Source organism: Chionomys nivalis, chromosome 3 (genome assembly GCF_950005125.1).
Source record: "Chionomys nivalis chromosome 3, mChiNiv1.1, whole genome shotgun sequence".
In the NCBI taxonomy this organism is placed as follows: Eukaryota; Metazoa; Chordata; class Mammalia; order Rodentia; family Cricetidae; genus Chionomys; species Chionomys nivalis.
Window position 1 is genome coordinate 119,688,537 of NC_080088.1, and position 16,103 is coordinate 119,704,639.

The 16,103-nt window shown below is 49.2% G+C and overlaps 1 protein-coding gene across 1 annotated transcript; it reads left to right on the forward strand.

Moving 5' to 3' along the window:
* The first annotated feature begins 6,173 nt into the window (after positions 1 to 6,173).
* On the forward strand, positions 6,174 to 15,771 carry LOC130871422 (2'-5'-oligoadenylate synthase 1A-like). Its single transcript, XM_057764755.1, has 7 exons — positions 6,174 to 6,373; positions 10,122 to 10,410; positions 10,788 to 10,972; positions 12,376 to 12,608; positions 13,326 to 13,479; positions 15,058 to 15,120; positions 15,682 to 15,771. Exons 1-7 carry the CDS (start codon positions 6,191 to 6,193, stop codon positions 15,769 to 15,771), a joined length of 1,197 nt encoding a protein of 398 aa, XP_057620738.1. The 5' UTR covers positions 6,174 to 6,190.
* Positions 15,772 to 16,103: the final 332 nt, after the last annotated feature.

Below are 16,103 nucleotides of genomic sequence, written 5' to 3' on the forward strand. Positions count from 1 at the left end.
ACACACACACGTGCCAAGACTGCACAAGCATGGGACAGACAGGTCTGATATTGGGCTCCTGTCTATGCTGGAAACCTGATGTCTGCAAAAGGTGATCATAGCTGGCAGAGAGAGAGAGAGAGAGAGAAAGACAGAAAGACAGCAACACACACACATGAGACAGAGACAGAGAGGCAAAGAGAGGCAGAGAGAGAGACAGAGCCAGATAGAGAGAGAGAGAGAGAGAGGCAGAGAGAGAGAGGTAGAGAGAGAGAGAGGCAGAGGGAGAGAGAGGCAGAGAGAGAGACAGAGAGAGAGAGAGAGAGAGAGAGGCAGAGAGAGAGGCAGAGGGAGAGAGAGAGAGAGGCAGAGAGAGAGAGTGAGCGATCTGGGTCTCACCAAGCTAATATGGGCATCCCTAGACCTGCATGTAGTTTTGGGGGGCACAATTTGGGCACTCCAGGAGAGCATATGGTTTTAGGAGATAGTTTGATGGTGTTGATATCTGTCCCTGAAGCTTGCTTCAGGCATCACACACCCTGATTCCGTTCTCTCTAGGGGCTGTGGCCTTGGGGATAGATAAAAACCAGACTTCCTTGGTCTGCTGATATCACTTTAGCTGGGGAAGAGCTAAGGGGGTTCAGAGTGTGCACAACAGTTAGGGGGTGAATGATGTGGGGGAAACAAATGCTGTGGGCACCTCCTGGGCCTGGGACCCAGGGATCTATTTCCTGTTTTAGAGCTGCTAGCTCAGGTTACCTCCTCTAGCCCGTGTAATTCCTAGAGGACCAGTCGTGTCCAGGGCCTACATAGGTCCAGAGAGGGACCAAGGATCTGGGATGTTCCCAGCTTTTCTCCAAGAACAGAGACCTAGGTCTAACTCTCAGGACCTCAGGATGAAATCTTATTAAGAGATGGGGCTGTGCTAAATGACGGTCATGAGAATGGGTCCTGGCCTGAGGCCACTGGATTCCTCCTGTGACAGAGAGACTGGACAGAGCCGTGTACACAGGGCGCTGTGGTGTGAGGAGGAGGCAGGGAGTGGACAGCAGGAGCCAGAAGATAGAAGCCGGAGCAGTCTCCCTAGGGACACTGGAAGGGACCAGCCTGCTCATGTCTTGACATGGGTCTCCTTATTCTCCACTGTCAATCTGCCGCAGGCAGATTTACACACTTTGTCCCTGCAGCCCTAGGGAATGGACCAGCCCCCTTGCCATCTCCCTGGCTCTCTGTACCTCCCCCCCGATTCCTTTGCTATGTGTCTTCTGGTTTTTAATCCACCTCTGGGTCTCTGCAGAGGCTGCTCCCAGGACCTTGCCTGCTCTTCCACCTCTGCATTTGGTTGGAGGTTCTGTGTGCTCTTGTCCTTGGCTAAGACATCCCTTCCTGGGGTAGCAACTCAGGAGCAGTTTCTAGGTCCCAGGCAGAGTAAGATACCCTGCTTCTCCCTTCCCCAGGATCTTGTCCTGAGGAAGGGGAGAAAGAAAGAGAAGAAAAGCCATGGTCATGGGGGGTGTAGGGGTTAAGACTCTGCAAGGCTGAACTAAGTAGAACTTTGGGAGGGAGAGTTGGGATGTTGCAGATCCAGAGCCAAATTATCATGGCCTTTCTTCAGTCAGTCATTGAAGTCAGTTGTTGGTCACCCCCGTGTCTGGTTTACATCCTTGGAACCATCATGCCAAACCCTTGGAATGGTCTGACAGTGGTACATGTGTTTTAATCCCAACACTCCGAAGGCAGAGGCAGGAGGATCTCTGGTGACCTGATGCCAGCCTGGTTACGTAGAGGGCTCTAGGACAGTCTGGGCTACTGTAGAGACTGCCTCTAAAACAATAACAAAAATCCTTGCCAGAGCCAGGGAACTGCTTCCTTACCCCTGTGGGATGGAGCACCTGCTGCTTCCCTGCCGGGAGGATGTAAAGGGTCTGGTTTAAGGTCACGGCCTCTAGCAGGGTTAAGACCCTGGATCCAGACCAGTTGGGCTCTGACACACCGGCAGGGAGGCTTAGGCATGATACCACAGTGCAGAGAGGGGGCTGTGAGCACACACGTATGTGCCAGGGTTTGTATGAAGACTGGCCAACTGGGACGTCTCACCCTAGGGGTCAAAGTCAGCAGCAGGACATTCTTTTTGAGCTGGGGTGTGTCAGCATGTGGGGCTCATCTGGTAACTTCCTGTCAAGGCTTCCTGACCTCTATGTCCGATTTCGCTGCAGGAACACCACCCTCTTCCCAGGTGCTTGAACGTTCACAGGTCTGGGTTCTGTTTCCTCAGCAGTCAGGAGGTTAGAGTGAACCCTGGCCCTGGGGACTCTGCCTGTGAACTGTCCTGTCATGATCCCCTTCTGTTCACACCCACAGTGCCTCCTGGAACCCCCTATATCTCAGATGTGGAGTCCCCGGTCCCTGATTGGTTAGTTAGCGCTATTTAGGCAATGGGGGGAGGGCACCAGGAGGAAGGACCTCATGGAAGGACTTTAGGCTATTAGGGAGCATGGTCTCAAAGAAGGTATATGAATCTCCATAGCAACAGAACAAATGTTGGAAATTAATATGTGAAAAGACCTGAGAGATGCCGACAGGGAGAGAATGGATGTCACCCCTTAACGTCACCTGTGAGCCTGGTACTTGGTGTGATGTCACAAATGAAGCTGAGCAAAGGGCAGGTAGAGCGGTGACTTTTTCTGAGGTTGGGGGTTGGCCTTGAACTCACAGAGATCCTCCTGCCTCTGCCTCCCCGGTGCTGGGATTAAAGCTGTGCACCACCATCTGAGCAGTGACTTCTGTTGTTCTCAGATTTCTGCAAGGCCAGGATGGGCATGGGGCTCGGTTGGCAGAGTGCTTGCCCAGGGCTTAACAGTGTCAAACTCTGGCCTCCACATAAGCTCCCATTGCACACACGCACGAACACACACACACAGAGGCATGTGTGTGCATGCACATGAGAGTCTAGAACTGAGTGCATGTTTTGTACAGTCCACTCATTTATCACACAGATAAGGAAACCATGACTTGCAAATGTGCTGACCGGAAGGGCTTGGACGACCACCCTCCCAGCCTGATGTTTAACACACCAGAAGACCACCTCTTCCTTCCCCTGTGTTCCAGAATCTTCTAGCTATGATACTCACATTGAGATTCTTAAAGAAAGCCAGATGAGTAGGCCTTCATCCATCTTCCTTTTGAGACAGTATTTATGTGTATATAGCCTAGGCTGGCCTTGAACTCCTAATCCTTAGACCTTGCCCTTCCAAATGAACTCGAGCCTTCAGCCTGACCGGTTCTCAGTCGGAAAACAACTATTTCAATTCCATGCATATTCTCCAAAACATTAAGGTGGCCAAGTGACAGTGAAGTAGGTCTCACAGATGGGACATATGGGCACATCCCTCACGCTGCTTGACCCGCAAAACTGTGCATGTTCCATACATACCTGAACACGTTACTACAAAAGGCAGTCCAAGTCCTCCAGTCCCTGACACTAAGGCAGGCTCACCACGGATGAGCATCAAGAATAATTTAAGATTTACAGCCTGAGGTTAAAATAAAAATCACTATTTTTGTTTTGTTGTTTTGTCAAGACAAGGTTTCTCTGTGTGGCCCTGGCTGCCCTGGAAGTCACTCTCTAGACCAGACTGGCCTAGAACTCACAGAGATCGGCCTGCCTCTGCCTTCTGAGTGCTGGGATTAAAGGCGTGCGCCACTATGCCTGACCCTGCCCAAGAATTTAACTGCTCCAAAACAAATCAAAACAAAAACCTCTCTCTTCTTTCACTCCTCGGAAGGCAAAGGAAAGACAAGAAGCACAGGATGATGGCTTCTGTGGGACAGTTTCATTTCCTTCTGTAAAAGCCCTTGTCACCTTGACTGCTACAATCTTATGTAGAAAAAGGTGAGCGTGTCCCTGTGTTTACAGTAAGCTGTGTCACTTTTGAAGCTGAACTCAAGAAACTGCAGAGGCTGTAGAGAAATGTCTTCATTTCCAGCTAACATTGACCCATAAATGAGCAGAAAGCGATGCCAACCAGACAGCAATGAAAGGGAATTGTGCAGGAGAAATGCCTTCTTCTGGCAAAACCAGGGTTCAGTTATGAACCACGGAGCAGGCACTTCCAGGTCAATGAGTCCATCTCTGCCCCGACTAGAAAGGAATCTACTCGTCACAAAGTCACATCATCATCTTCCAGCCACAACATTCCAGGTGAACAACACTGTTCGATCTTTCTGTCCTTAAAGTCATCAACAGTCTGTGAACCCTACCAATAAGGACTGGCCTGGCAAGATACAGCCATGGGTGCAACAGTGGCATGGATGTTATGGGGGTCACTGGCCACACTCTGACTGGATTTGAGAGCCACTCCACGAGAGCAAACTCCAACCTGGTTCTGCACATCTGGTCGAGAACCTATGGCTGAGCTCAAAGGCCCCAGGGATGAAGCTACTGGAGCTATCTTGACAAATGGACACAGTACCAGGCTGCCCTCTGCATCTCTGCTCCTGTGGACGGATGCAGCTCTCTGACGTCAACAGAGAGGTCTCTCTGTGTGGTGTATGGTGGTTATACAGAGTTACAACTGAAGAAGGGAACAGGGTCTGTGGAGTGCTCAGCCACAAGCGGGGCGTCTGTATTGCACCCCCTCCTCCCATCTCAGGGGACATCGAGGAAGAGGGGATGGAAAGATTGGAAGGTGGGAGAAGACAAGGGCGGATCAGAGTCTCCTGGACACAGCAGGACAGCTGCCACTGTGAAGTCACACAGCTGTGGTCACCTGCACAAGGTCAAGAAGGTCAACGTTCTAGCCTGGATGGGAGGGGCGCTCACAACCCTCTCCCTTGGTGAGGAGCCATTGGCAGTGGTGGCCATTAGTGCACAGAGAGTGTCGTGGGGATCCTATCGCTGGGATGAAACACAGTGACCAAGAGCAACTTGGGGAGGAAAGGGTTTATTTCACTCACAGTTCCCTGTCACAGTTCATCATCAAAGACAGTCAGAGCAGGAACTCACACAGGACAGCAACCTGGAGGCAGGAGCTGATGCAGAGGCCATGGAGGGTGCTGCTTCCTGGCTGTAGTCCACTATGATGGAGGCATTTCTTCAACTGAAGATCCCGCCTCTCAGACAACTAGCTTGTGTCAACTTGGCATTAACCCAACCAAGACAGAGTTAATTTTCCTCTGTCTTCCATCCCTTGCTCTCTGCAGAGATTCCAGCAGTGACTCAGGGTGTGTGTGTGTGTGTGTGTGTGTGTGTGTGTGTGTGTGTGCACGTGAATGCATGATTGTTTTTTGGGACAGGGTCTCATCATGTAGCTCAGGCTGGCCTGAAACTCTTCGTCTTCTGTGTCAGCTTCCCAGGACTTGGGATCACAAGTATGGACCAACTGCCACCCTGCCATGATGAACATCCGCTCCTGCTGGGCAGGGAGAGTTAGGGATGGAGACAGGCTAGTTCCTCATGGTGATTTGTCCTGGGTGTAAGTCAGCACTTTACATTATTGAAGTTAGGAGTCGAAATTGACTGATAATGGCAGCTGGACAGAATGGCAGACCCCTGTAACCTCAGAACTTGGGAGGCCAATGCCGCAAATACCCAAGTTCGTGTCTATCCTGGGCAACATAGTGAGACCCCACATTAAAGAAATATGAACCCTTTGTCCTGTATGATGGACAGATGGGGTGTGGGGGCAGTGAAACCATTGTGGATGATGTCTTGGATGATGGCCACATGGACGTGCACCTGAGAACCCAGGGAACTGCAGGACCTGAAGGCTGAACAAGCTCGCCATGGCCTGCGTATTGTCATGGTATGGACCAGTCATGTGCCACACACCGACCACAGCAGTGGTGAAACTGGATGCCAGCATCTTCTGGATGTTTCTCACTTGCGCTTCACATTTTAGTGAGTGTCTGTATTGCTGTTAAATGTGTAGGTGACTATAAACCATTCTTCTTTCAGTAACAGTAGAAGACCAAGAAGGAAAAAATAAAACAATATGTTAAAATGCTTCCTGCAGAATGAGGGTTTGAGAATCCAAAAGTAAGGCCTCGCTGAAGCACCAGAGTGTCAGGGAGTCCAGGAGCCATAGACCCCAGAGGCAGAGTTGTGACCGCATAGCCCCGCCCCTTCTGGGAAACAGAAACTAGCTGTGGATATAAGGTGCAGCTGGCCCCAGCGGCAGTGCCACAGTCAGCAAACACAGCTTGCCCGAGGATGACCCAGAAACTCAGCAACACCCCTGCCAGAGATCTGGACAAGTTCATAGAGGACCACCTCCTACCTGACACCATCTTCCGAACTGAGGTCAGAGCAGCCATCAACACCATATGTGATTTCCTGAAGGAGAGATGCTTCCGAGGTACCACCCACCCTGTGAGGGTCTCCAAGGTGGTGAAGGTGAGTCCCCCTCTGCTTGAGCTGACCCGGGTGGGGAGGAAGTGGACCCTCAGGAGCCAGGCTGCAGCCCTGAGTGGGGGTGGGTCACCTACCTCTCTGTGTCCCAGTTTTCTCATGTGCACCCCAGATGTGGCACAGGGTAGAGAGCAGAACAGAGGCCCCACGTGCTGGATGACTGGACTGATGGAGCCTCATTGTCCATGTTTCCCACCTGCCAAATGGGACCTCATGACAACAGTACCTAACCCATAGTCGCTGTCATGGCTACTGAAATGTCATTTTGTAATGCCAACTGAGCTCTGTGGGGTGTACACGTGTGTTAGTGAGTGTGCTCTGCATTTAATTTAGGGAGGTGTTATGAAATGGTGGGAGGTTGGACCTTTGCCGGCCAAGGGGCGACATGGCAGGTGAGAGACAGAAATACCATTCAGACAGAGCTTACATGGGGAGTTTTATTGGAGGAAGGGAAGGGAGAGAGAGAAGAGAGGAAGAAAACACAGAGCGATCTTGTGGAAAGAGAGAGAGAGAAAAGGAGAGAGAAAGAGAGAGCAGTACAGAGGGATGCAGAGAGAAAGATGAAGAGGAAGGAAAGGTGGAAGTAGGCAGAGTTCTGCCTCTTAAAGGAACCGGGTACTGCCTGGGTGACACTCTGTCGGGTATCCGGGGTGCAGGGACCATATGTGTCTGGATGCGGACACTCCTTCCCTTTATTTATTAAAAGGTTGAGGAGTTAGGTGTTACAGGTTAGGGAAGTGAGGGCACGATTTCTCGAGACTGCTTCCTGCTGCTTCGTGGGGTGTCAACCATATGTGGGGAACCTGAGAAAGCTGGAGTGCTGGCCATGTCCTGGGGTAGCTGGTGGTTTCACTGCTGTCCAGGATCTATGGAACTGTCTGCGCCTCTTGGACCTGGCAACATGCTGGCAGAGCAGAGGACAAGGTTAAGTTTAGGGGATTTTTTTCTTGGATTCTGGTCATTGAGAGAGGGGAGTGTCAAGACCAGGGACAGCTGGGGAGGCACAGGCTGTCCATTGGCAGTACTTATCTGGAGTGCGTCTGACCTGTCTGAGGTGAATCCAAGTCGTCTTCCTGGAACTTACAAGAATTCTTTGAGTTTGCAAAAACACATAAGTTTTAGACACATCAGAATTTTTACTGCATATAATCAGTATTGGAATTTAAATCATAGAAACAGCAGCACACTCACCAGAAGTGATGCTGGTTGAAAGCATTAATGCTCTTTCTTCTATCCAGAAAACCGAGACAGATGTTTTTAGCACAAGGAAAAGGACCTTTTAAGTCTATAGTTAGGAAACAACCAAAGGGAACTCAGCATCCTGAGCTTGTGGCTATGATAATATAGTGGCATAGTCCAGTGGTTAGTACTCTGCCCAAGCTAGGTTGATAGCTTATCAGAATTGTATTGATTACTGTTAAGACTATGAGCTGTGGAGTCTTAGTGTAACAGTAGCGTAATGAGAGAGGGGGAGAGAGAGAGATAGAGAGAGAGAGAGAGAGAGAGAGAGAGAGAGATCTGGAATGTGGTTCATTCTTTTAAATGTCTCAAATCACTTTCTCTTTATCAGCTCTTAAGCCTTTTTCCTCAGAGCTTTATTGATGTGGGATTCCCCTCTTTATACTATGAATATGTTTTGTTACCATTGTAAAATAAGGAAGCTTCTCTGTGACTGTGGCAGGGCAGAATAGAGCCAGATGGGAAATCTGAACACAGATATACAAAGAGGGTAGGCTGAGTTAAGAGTCACCATGTAGCTGCCGAAGGAGACAGACGCCTGCCCCAGAAACTTACTGGTAAACCATGAGCCTTGTGATAAAATACAAAATAATAGAAATGGGTTAATTTAAGATGTAAGAGTTAGTTAATAAGAAGCCCGAGTTAATAGGCCAAGCAGTGTTTTAAGTAATACAGTTTCTGTGTGATTATTTTGGATCTGGGTGGTCAGGAAATGAATAAGCAGTCCCTGCCTACACTTTATAACTTACATTTACACACCTTAATACCCTGCATTTACCCACCTTAAAACACCTTCTTAGGCCCTAAAACATTCTGAGATCCTCATATCTTAAGCTTTTCTATCTTTACAGAAGTGGCTCTTAAAGCACCTGTTCCTTCCCTGTCATCATGGCATCTCCCTAACACCCAGGAGAAATCTGTCTTATGAGTTTCTCTTTCTGAGTCTGGGAGCAAGGTGAGCTGTGTCTAGACTTAGCATTAGCTCCAGGAGAGTGAGGCCTGGGACCTGAATTTTTATACAGAGCGCTGAGAAGGCGGCTGAAGCCTTGGTTGCTGCTGTAAAAGTGGCAGAGTTGTCAAACAGCGTCAGGTCCTGAGAGGAATAAATTTTACCTGAATTAATGATTAGAAATGACAGAGACTTACTTGCTTGGCTACCTAGGTGGCCACCACAGGGTCCCCCATGGTCACAGAGGTTTCAGGGTAGCATCCATCTTCTGGCTGGAGGAGGCAGGCCTGCAAGGCCCCAGAAGACTCCACAGACTTCTGTGGAATAAGGGCTACTCAGGGGAGCAGCTGACCCTTGTTCTAGGCGGCCTGAGGCAGTTTATTCCCCAGGGTCCTGCTGATCACAGTCTGAGAAGGGTTTTGCAGCAGTTGAGGTGAAAGACATTTTTTTTCCTTCAGTGACTAGCGCTGCCACTTATGAAGCAAGTTCCAGGTGGAGGTTCTTCTGTGCAGATCCGTCTTCTTTGGAGGGAATGGGGGGCCAGGAGCTGGCATGACTCTTTTTTATGACAAACCTTTTAGTTAAACTTTTTAAATGCAATATTCTGCAGATTTCTGAGCATTTGAGGACTTCTGTGCATTGGGTTTATCTGAGTAGTTATTTGTTAGAAGTGTAACACTAAAAACTGACAATAGTGAAGGTCACACAGTAGGGAGGGAATAATCTTCTACGTTTAGTTTACACCTGATTTAATTTAATTTTGCTTTGCTAGGGCTCCCTTGTAAACAGCTCACAGGAAGGACGGGTGGTATACATCTCTAAGTTAGCTTTTGTTAGTCTGAGATAGATCTTTATAACCTTAAATTTTTTATCATTATATAGAATATATTTTAAAGTAGAGTTGAATCACATATGCAGTATGCTGTAGCAGATCTAACCATATATTTTTATCATCATCTAAAAGTACATGCTAATTTGAAGTACTTGGGACTTTTTTCTTAGTCTAGAAGTAGACACCATGAACAGGGCTCACTGGGATTGTTTAGATCATTTTCTTAGACAATATCTACATATATACACACACAGAGTTAAAGCTAGCTTACATGTACATATATAGGGTTAAATCTAAATTACACACACATATATACTAAACAGGGTTTGAGAAAAATAGTAAGGGAGAACAGTATTGAGCAAGACAAAGACTCTCTCTCTCTCCCTCTCTCTCTCTCTCACACACACACACATACACACACACACACACACACACTCAGAGCCATATTAAAATCTAGACTCCAGAGATAAACACTGATGTCTGTCATCCTGATTCTGGCTTCTCTCTCCTACCATGAGGACATCCAGAACCATCTATTTTCCTACATAGAAGATCCTGATTTCACGCGCGGGATTGACTAGTATTCCACTGCGCATGTGCCGGCTCTCTCCACCCAACCATTTCCCTGTGTTGTGGACCCCTAGGCTGCTGAGGGCCTGGACTGCTGGCCACGGCTCTGCCTGTCGCCTGTCATTCTCATCCTTGTCTTTCAGGGCGGCTCCTCGGGAAAAGGCACAGCACTCAAGGGCAGGTCAGACGCCGACCTGGTAGTGTTCCTTAGTAATCTCTCCAGCTTCGAAGAGCAGTTAAACCGACGCGGAGAGTTCATCTGGGAAATTCAGAAACAGCTGTATGCATTGCAGCGTGAGGGACATATTAGAGTGAAGTTTGAGGATCAGAGTTCATGTTTGCCCAACCCCCGGGCACTCAGCTTCACACTGAGCTTCCCCCGACTTCAACAGGAGGTGGAGTTTGATGTGCTGCCAGCCTATGATGTCCTGGGTAAGGCAGTCAGAGTCTCAGCGCCCCCTTCCATTCTCTCTCTCATTTTTTTCCTCTGTGTGTGTGTGCAGAAGATGCTGGCACAAGGCATGGTTGGCCATTATTAAATGACCGTGTGGCTCTCTTGTGTGTGACCTCAGTGTGCTATTTCCTCCTACCACTGTCTCCAGGACCAGTTGGTGGCAGGAACTTTCCAGGGCCACATGATGTATGCAGTCCTGAGGTGAGGGACGACACATGGATGTATGGGGAGTGATGCTTGCTAAAACTCTGATCGCTTCACTGAACCCCATACCCTGTGAACTTGTCACCCCACGATAGACCCAGGAATGCAAGAGAAGGGCTGGAGAATTAGCTGAGTAAAGCCTCCTTTACAGGTCATGTCAGCACTGACAGGAAACCTGACCCCCAAATCTACAGAAGCCTCATCCATGAGTGCACCTCCCTGAGGAAGGAAGGCGAGTTCTCCACCTGCTTCACTGAGCTCCAGAGAAACTTCCTGAAGGATCGTCCACCCAAGCTGAAGAGTCTCATCCGCCTGGTCAAGCACTGGTACCGACTGGTATGGCATCTGGTCCAGCCACTGTGGACCCCATCTTACAGGGCAGAGAATGGAAGGGGTGATGCAGAGGAAGAAAGATGAGGAGCGAGGTGGGAGGGAAGGAGTGGTGAGAAGGGAAAGAGAGCTGAGAGGTGAAGGGGAAGTCAGGGAGGAGATGCTGTAGGAGAGGGAGGGAAGGAGGGAGGGAGGGAGGGAGGGAGGGAGGGAGGGAGGGAGGGAAGGAGGGAGGACCTGGGAGGAAGGAGGGCTTCCCATGTTGTTAGGAATGTTTCTTCTAGTTCAGTTTCCGTTCAGCTAACTCACTCTTCAGCTGCAGCTAATTCATTGTTCATGAGTCATTGTGAACTTTGGATTTCTTTTCCTTTCTTGCATTATTTAGAGACAGGGTCTCACTAGGAAGCTATTGATGTCCTGAAACTCACTATGCAGACCAGGCTGGCCTTGAACCCACAGTTCTGCCTACCTCTGCCTCCCATTGCTGGGATAAAGGTGTACACCATTTCACCCTACTTTATCTTTGGATTTCTAGTTCTTTCTTCATTCCTTCTTTCTTTTCTTTTCTTTTCTTTTCTCTCCTTTCTCTCTCTCTCTCTCTCTCTCTCTCTCTCTCTTTCTTTCTTTCTTTCTTTCTTTCTTCTTAAACATGCACTGGTACCTACTATGGCTTAGATTTTCTTGATGTGTCAAGCTATGCTTTCTTTACATATCCATCCTGCAATGTTTCTGGAGTTTTTTTATGTGTGAGAGATAGTTCGGGTGTGGTATATGTATACCTGCTCTTGGGCGCACCTGTCTATGTGTGTGCATGTGTGTACATAAGCATGTGGAGATCAGGGAGCGATGCCAGGTCCTCAGTCACTCTCCACCTTTTATATCCAGACAGGGTCTCACACTTGAGCCCACAGTGTGTTGAATCAACACTTCTGGATCATCATATAGTCCTGGGGATCCCCATTTCCATCCACTTAGGCTGGGATGAGGAGTGGGTTTCCTAACAAGCCTGACAGTCATGTGCTTGCTGAGATCTGAGCACTGGTTCTCACCCTTGCAAGGAGAGGGTGCAACTTTACCCATGGGGCATCTCCCTAGCCTTTCCCAGTTACTTCAGAGCCTGTGATAAAACCATCAATGGTGAGCACCATTACTATCCCGCCCCTATCCTCACTCCCTGGCTGTCAATCACTGTGTCATGATTCCTCCTGTGCCTGCTGGTAAATGCTCAGTCTCTATGGACCACACGGTCTCCATGTCAACCACACAGCCCTTGGCTATAGTGTGGTAGTGCACATAGACCGAATCTACAAGAACGGGTATGACTGTGTGTCAGTAAGCCTGTAGTGACATCAGTGGTCCCCACACAACACCTCACAGACCCATTTCTCTCATCGCCTTTCTCTTCTCAGTGTAAGGAGAAGCTAAGGAAGCCGCTGCCCCCACAGTATGCCCTGGAGCTGCTCACAGTCTACGCCTGGGAACGTGGGAGTGGAGACACTGAGTTCAACACAGCCCAGGGCTTCCGGACAGTCTTGGAACTGGTCACCAAGTACAGGCAGCTTCGAATCTACTGGACAAAGCATTATGACTTTCAAGACAAAGAAATCTCCAATTACATGCATAGACAGCTCAGAGGAACCAGGTAGCCTGTCCCCTCATGACTCAGCTCCCCTCATGACTCAGCTCCCCTCATGACTCAGCTCCCCTCATGACTCAGCTCCTCACCAGGGGGTCCAGTCTATAGCAGTGGAAATGGGAAGGTTGGAGCTCCATGTCAATGGAGCATCTCCTGTTCTGTCACTGTGCTGGGCTCTGTTCTGCTGTCACCTGATTGAGGACCTGTAGCCCTGGGAGGCAGGGGTGGGTTCTCCTGTGTGCAGATGGGGAAACCAAGGCTCTGACCTTGTCCAGACCCAAACAGCAGAGAAGGGAGCGCATGGAGCCAGAACTGAGCTGTTCCAGCTGTAACAGTATGGTAAGGGCTGCGAGGCACAGAACAGTGCTGGACTAATGAACAGTAAACAATGCAGTAGACTTGTTAGATGTCTTGATTGTGTGTTGTGCTCTACCCTCACACCTCATCCTTTGAGATGGGCTGGTTCAACTCTCTCCATTTCACAGACCAGAGAGGCTGAGGGGCCTGACCCAGGACACAGAGCTACTAAAGGGTAGAGGATCGGAACACAGCCCTTCCAAGTCATGTCCAAGGATCTCTCCAGGCCTTCCCTATGCTCTGGGACAGGAACTCAGGATAAACTTTGGATAGCAGAGCTCTGCTGGGCTCCTCCCCTGTCCCTGTGCAGTGGTATCTGTAGAATTGGTCAGCTGGTCAGCTCCTTCTCTGAATGTTGCTCTGCAGGCCTGTGATCCTGGACCCGGCTGACCCAACAGGGAACGTGGCTGGTTCCAGCTCAGAGGGCTGGCAGCAGCTGGCAGAAGAGGCTGCAGCCTGGCTGGGAAACGCATGCTTTAAAAGAGGGGGTGGTTCCCTAGTGGGACCCTGGGATGTGCCGGTGAGAAATTATCATTGTCTTGTCCTCTTGCACACAGATCTAGTCACGCAGTCATTTCAAGAATATTCAGACAAAGATGCCCAGGCTTATAGGTTTTTCTGCCACATTGATTGCTTTACAGTTATTCTCAGAGATTGTCACATCCCCCCTGCAGAGTTCCTGTCACTCGGCCTCCTAAGGAAGGACAGCCTCTCCTCTGACTCTCTGCTTTGTGTTCACTCCTTCCTGTACTCTTTATTATACACTGGATCCTCACATATGCTCTGTCCTGTGTTCTGTATCATACAGTATCTCTCTGGATCTGCACACACGCTCGTCCTGTGTTCTGTATCATAGAGTAGCTCACTGGATCCTCACTAGGGCTCTACAAGGTGTGCTTAATAACATCCTTGTCTTTCTGGTGATACGAGAAGGCTCAGGGCTGGGGATATGGCTCAACCAATAAAACACTTGCCACATAAGTAAAGATAAGGAGCCTCATATCATCCCCAGAACCATGTAAATAACTCAGACAGGAAGATGTGCAGTTGCCATTCCAATTTTGGAAAGCAGGATTGGAAGGACCCCTGGGCTCACTGATAAGGAAGCATAGCGTATTGGTGAGTCCAGTCCAGTGCACCTCAAAATGCTAAGGTGGACAGCATTTGAGAAGTATGGACTTCTCTGTTGATTGCACACAAATATATTTACAAATTTACACGTATTCAGAAACACAAACACACACACACAAGCATAGAATATTCAAACAAAAAGAAGAAGTCAGAAGGGAAGAAAGCTGAAGCTACTGGCTCAGGGATGCTTAGCTAAGGAGAGGTGGGCTGGGATTCCCTTGGACTCTGCAGCCAGTGCTCTAAAGCAGCCCATTTTCCTGTCTCGTTGTCATGTGGCCAACAGGACTCAACAAGACTGTGTCACAGTCAAAGAGACACAGAGGGACCTGCACTTGGACCTTTCCTTTCATGGGGCAGGGGATTTTCTCATGCTAGGGAAGAGATGAGGTCATGCGTGAACTCAGGATGGAGCTTAGCATGGGTGCATGGATGTGGGAAGCAAACCCCAGAAGATCAGGAAAAAAAGGAGAAGGGACCTAGGAAGGAGACAGCTGTGTCTGCTGTGGCCTTAAGGACTGTCACACAGCAGACTGTGGCTTGGCCCTGTCTCTCATTTGGCAGATCTGTTACTGAATGAGTGAAACTCGGGTAGGGCTATGTACACCTTCAACCAGCTAAGACTCTGTCCATCCCCAAAAGTCCCGATGGCCATCTTCCCAATATGGGGATGCACTGTCCCTTCTTCTGAGGGGCTCCAGGTGGCCAGGCACGGTATACACCCCCAGGGCTCATTTTCATCTCCTCCAAGTAGCAGTGCAGGCTCATGACACGATTGTGCGTTTTCTGTTACAGACGGAAGTTCCTGTCCCACAATAACAGGTTAGTTATTTTTCTTTGTTGTTTTTGTTTGTTTTGATGTGGGATTTAGCTATGTAGACCAGGCTACCCTGAGCTCACTATCCTCCTGCCTCAGGGCTGGAATGACTGAGGTGTAGGCCTGATGTACTCTGCCTCTCTTCTTCCCCAGGTGAACGAGAACAGGGCATTCATCTCCTGTGAGCACAGCAGCATCAGCCCGGAAGGCTCCAGAGTCAGGGGATGTGCAGGCCTTGACCAGAGAGGGCAGGATGCTGCCCAAGGCCCCGGGGAATGTTTAACCTGGGGTCAGACTCCAGGCTTCTGATCCTGCCTGCCGACTCTTCCATCCTGTCCCATCACAGATAGCCTTCCTCATAGCCTGCTTCATTCACCTTATCCTCTGACAGTGTTCTCTGGGGGACATGAGATTCGGAACGGGAGGGGAGAACTCAAGTTTGACTTCTGTCTGTGCACCTGTTCTGTCCAATGTCTGATCAACAACAATAAACCACAGCAGATGCCATGAGGGTATGTGAGACGAGCCAGATCTCTCTCTCGCTCTCTCTCTCTCTCTCTCTCTCTCTCTCTCTCTCTCTCTGTTTTCATGGTTCAGTTAGATGCATTTATTGAGCACATACTACATGGTCCAGGGGTCCAGACACTGAACACTTATCAGTGGACAGAGCAGAGCCAATCCACGACAGCGATGATGCCACATGGTTTGGTTCCTTCCAGGTTTCTTACATCTAAACTCAAAACAGTGTCCTTGGTTCCTTCTGTCCATGTCCCCAAGATAAGACTCAAGACCTGCCTCATCTACTCAGAAGCTGTTCTGCAGCTGCAGATGGCTATGGGGACATGGGAGTGTGAGCAGTGCACATGAAGATGCATGGTGGCTGCAACATGCAGGCTGGGGTTTGAAGAGGTGCGTGACAAAAATGTGAGACTGGAGGTCACAAAAACAGACACATGGTTGTCTACAGTGACGATGATCTTATGATGCACTGAGTTAAATCACAGTGGGTGTCTGCTTCCTTTTACTCTTTCTGAGACAAGACCTCATTATGTGGCATAGTCTAACCTGGAACTCACAGGCATCCTCCTGCCTGAGTCTCCTGAGCTCTGGAATCACACACACACACACACACACACACCCTCCACACAGAGACCTAATGGTTTTATAGTTCAGTGTTGTGAACCAGCGGCTCATTTGTC

What these genes read in the sequence shown, in the direction of transcription:
- LOC130871422 (XM_057764755.1), top strand. Translation starts at nt 6,191, where the DNA reads ATGACCCAGAAACTCAGCAACACCCCTGCCAGAGATCTGGACAAGTTC. An exon ending in TCAAGCACTGGTACCGACTG is followed by an intron (nt 10,973 to 12,375) that starts GTATGGCATCTG and finishes TTCTCTTCTCAG; the next exon opens with TGTAAGGAGAAGCTAAGGAA. An exon ending in TGGGACCCTGGGATGTGCCG is followed by an intron (nt 13,480 to 15,057) that starts GTGAGAAATTAT and finishes CTTCTTCCCCAG; the next exon opens with GTGAACGAGAACAGGGCATT.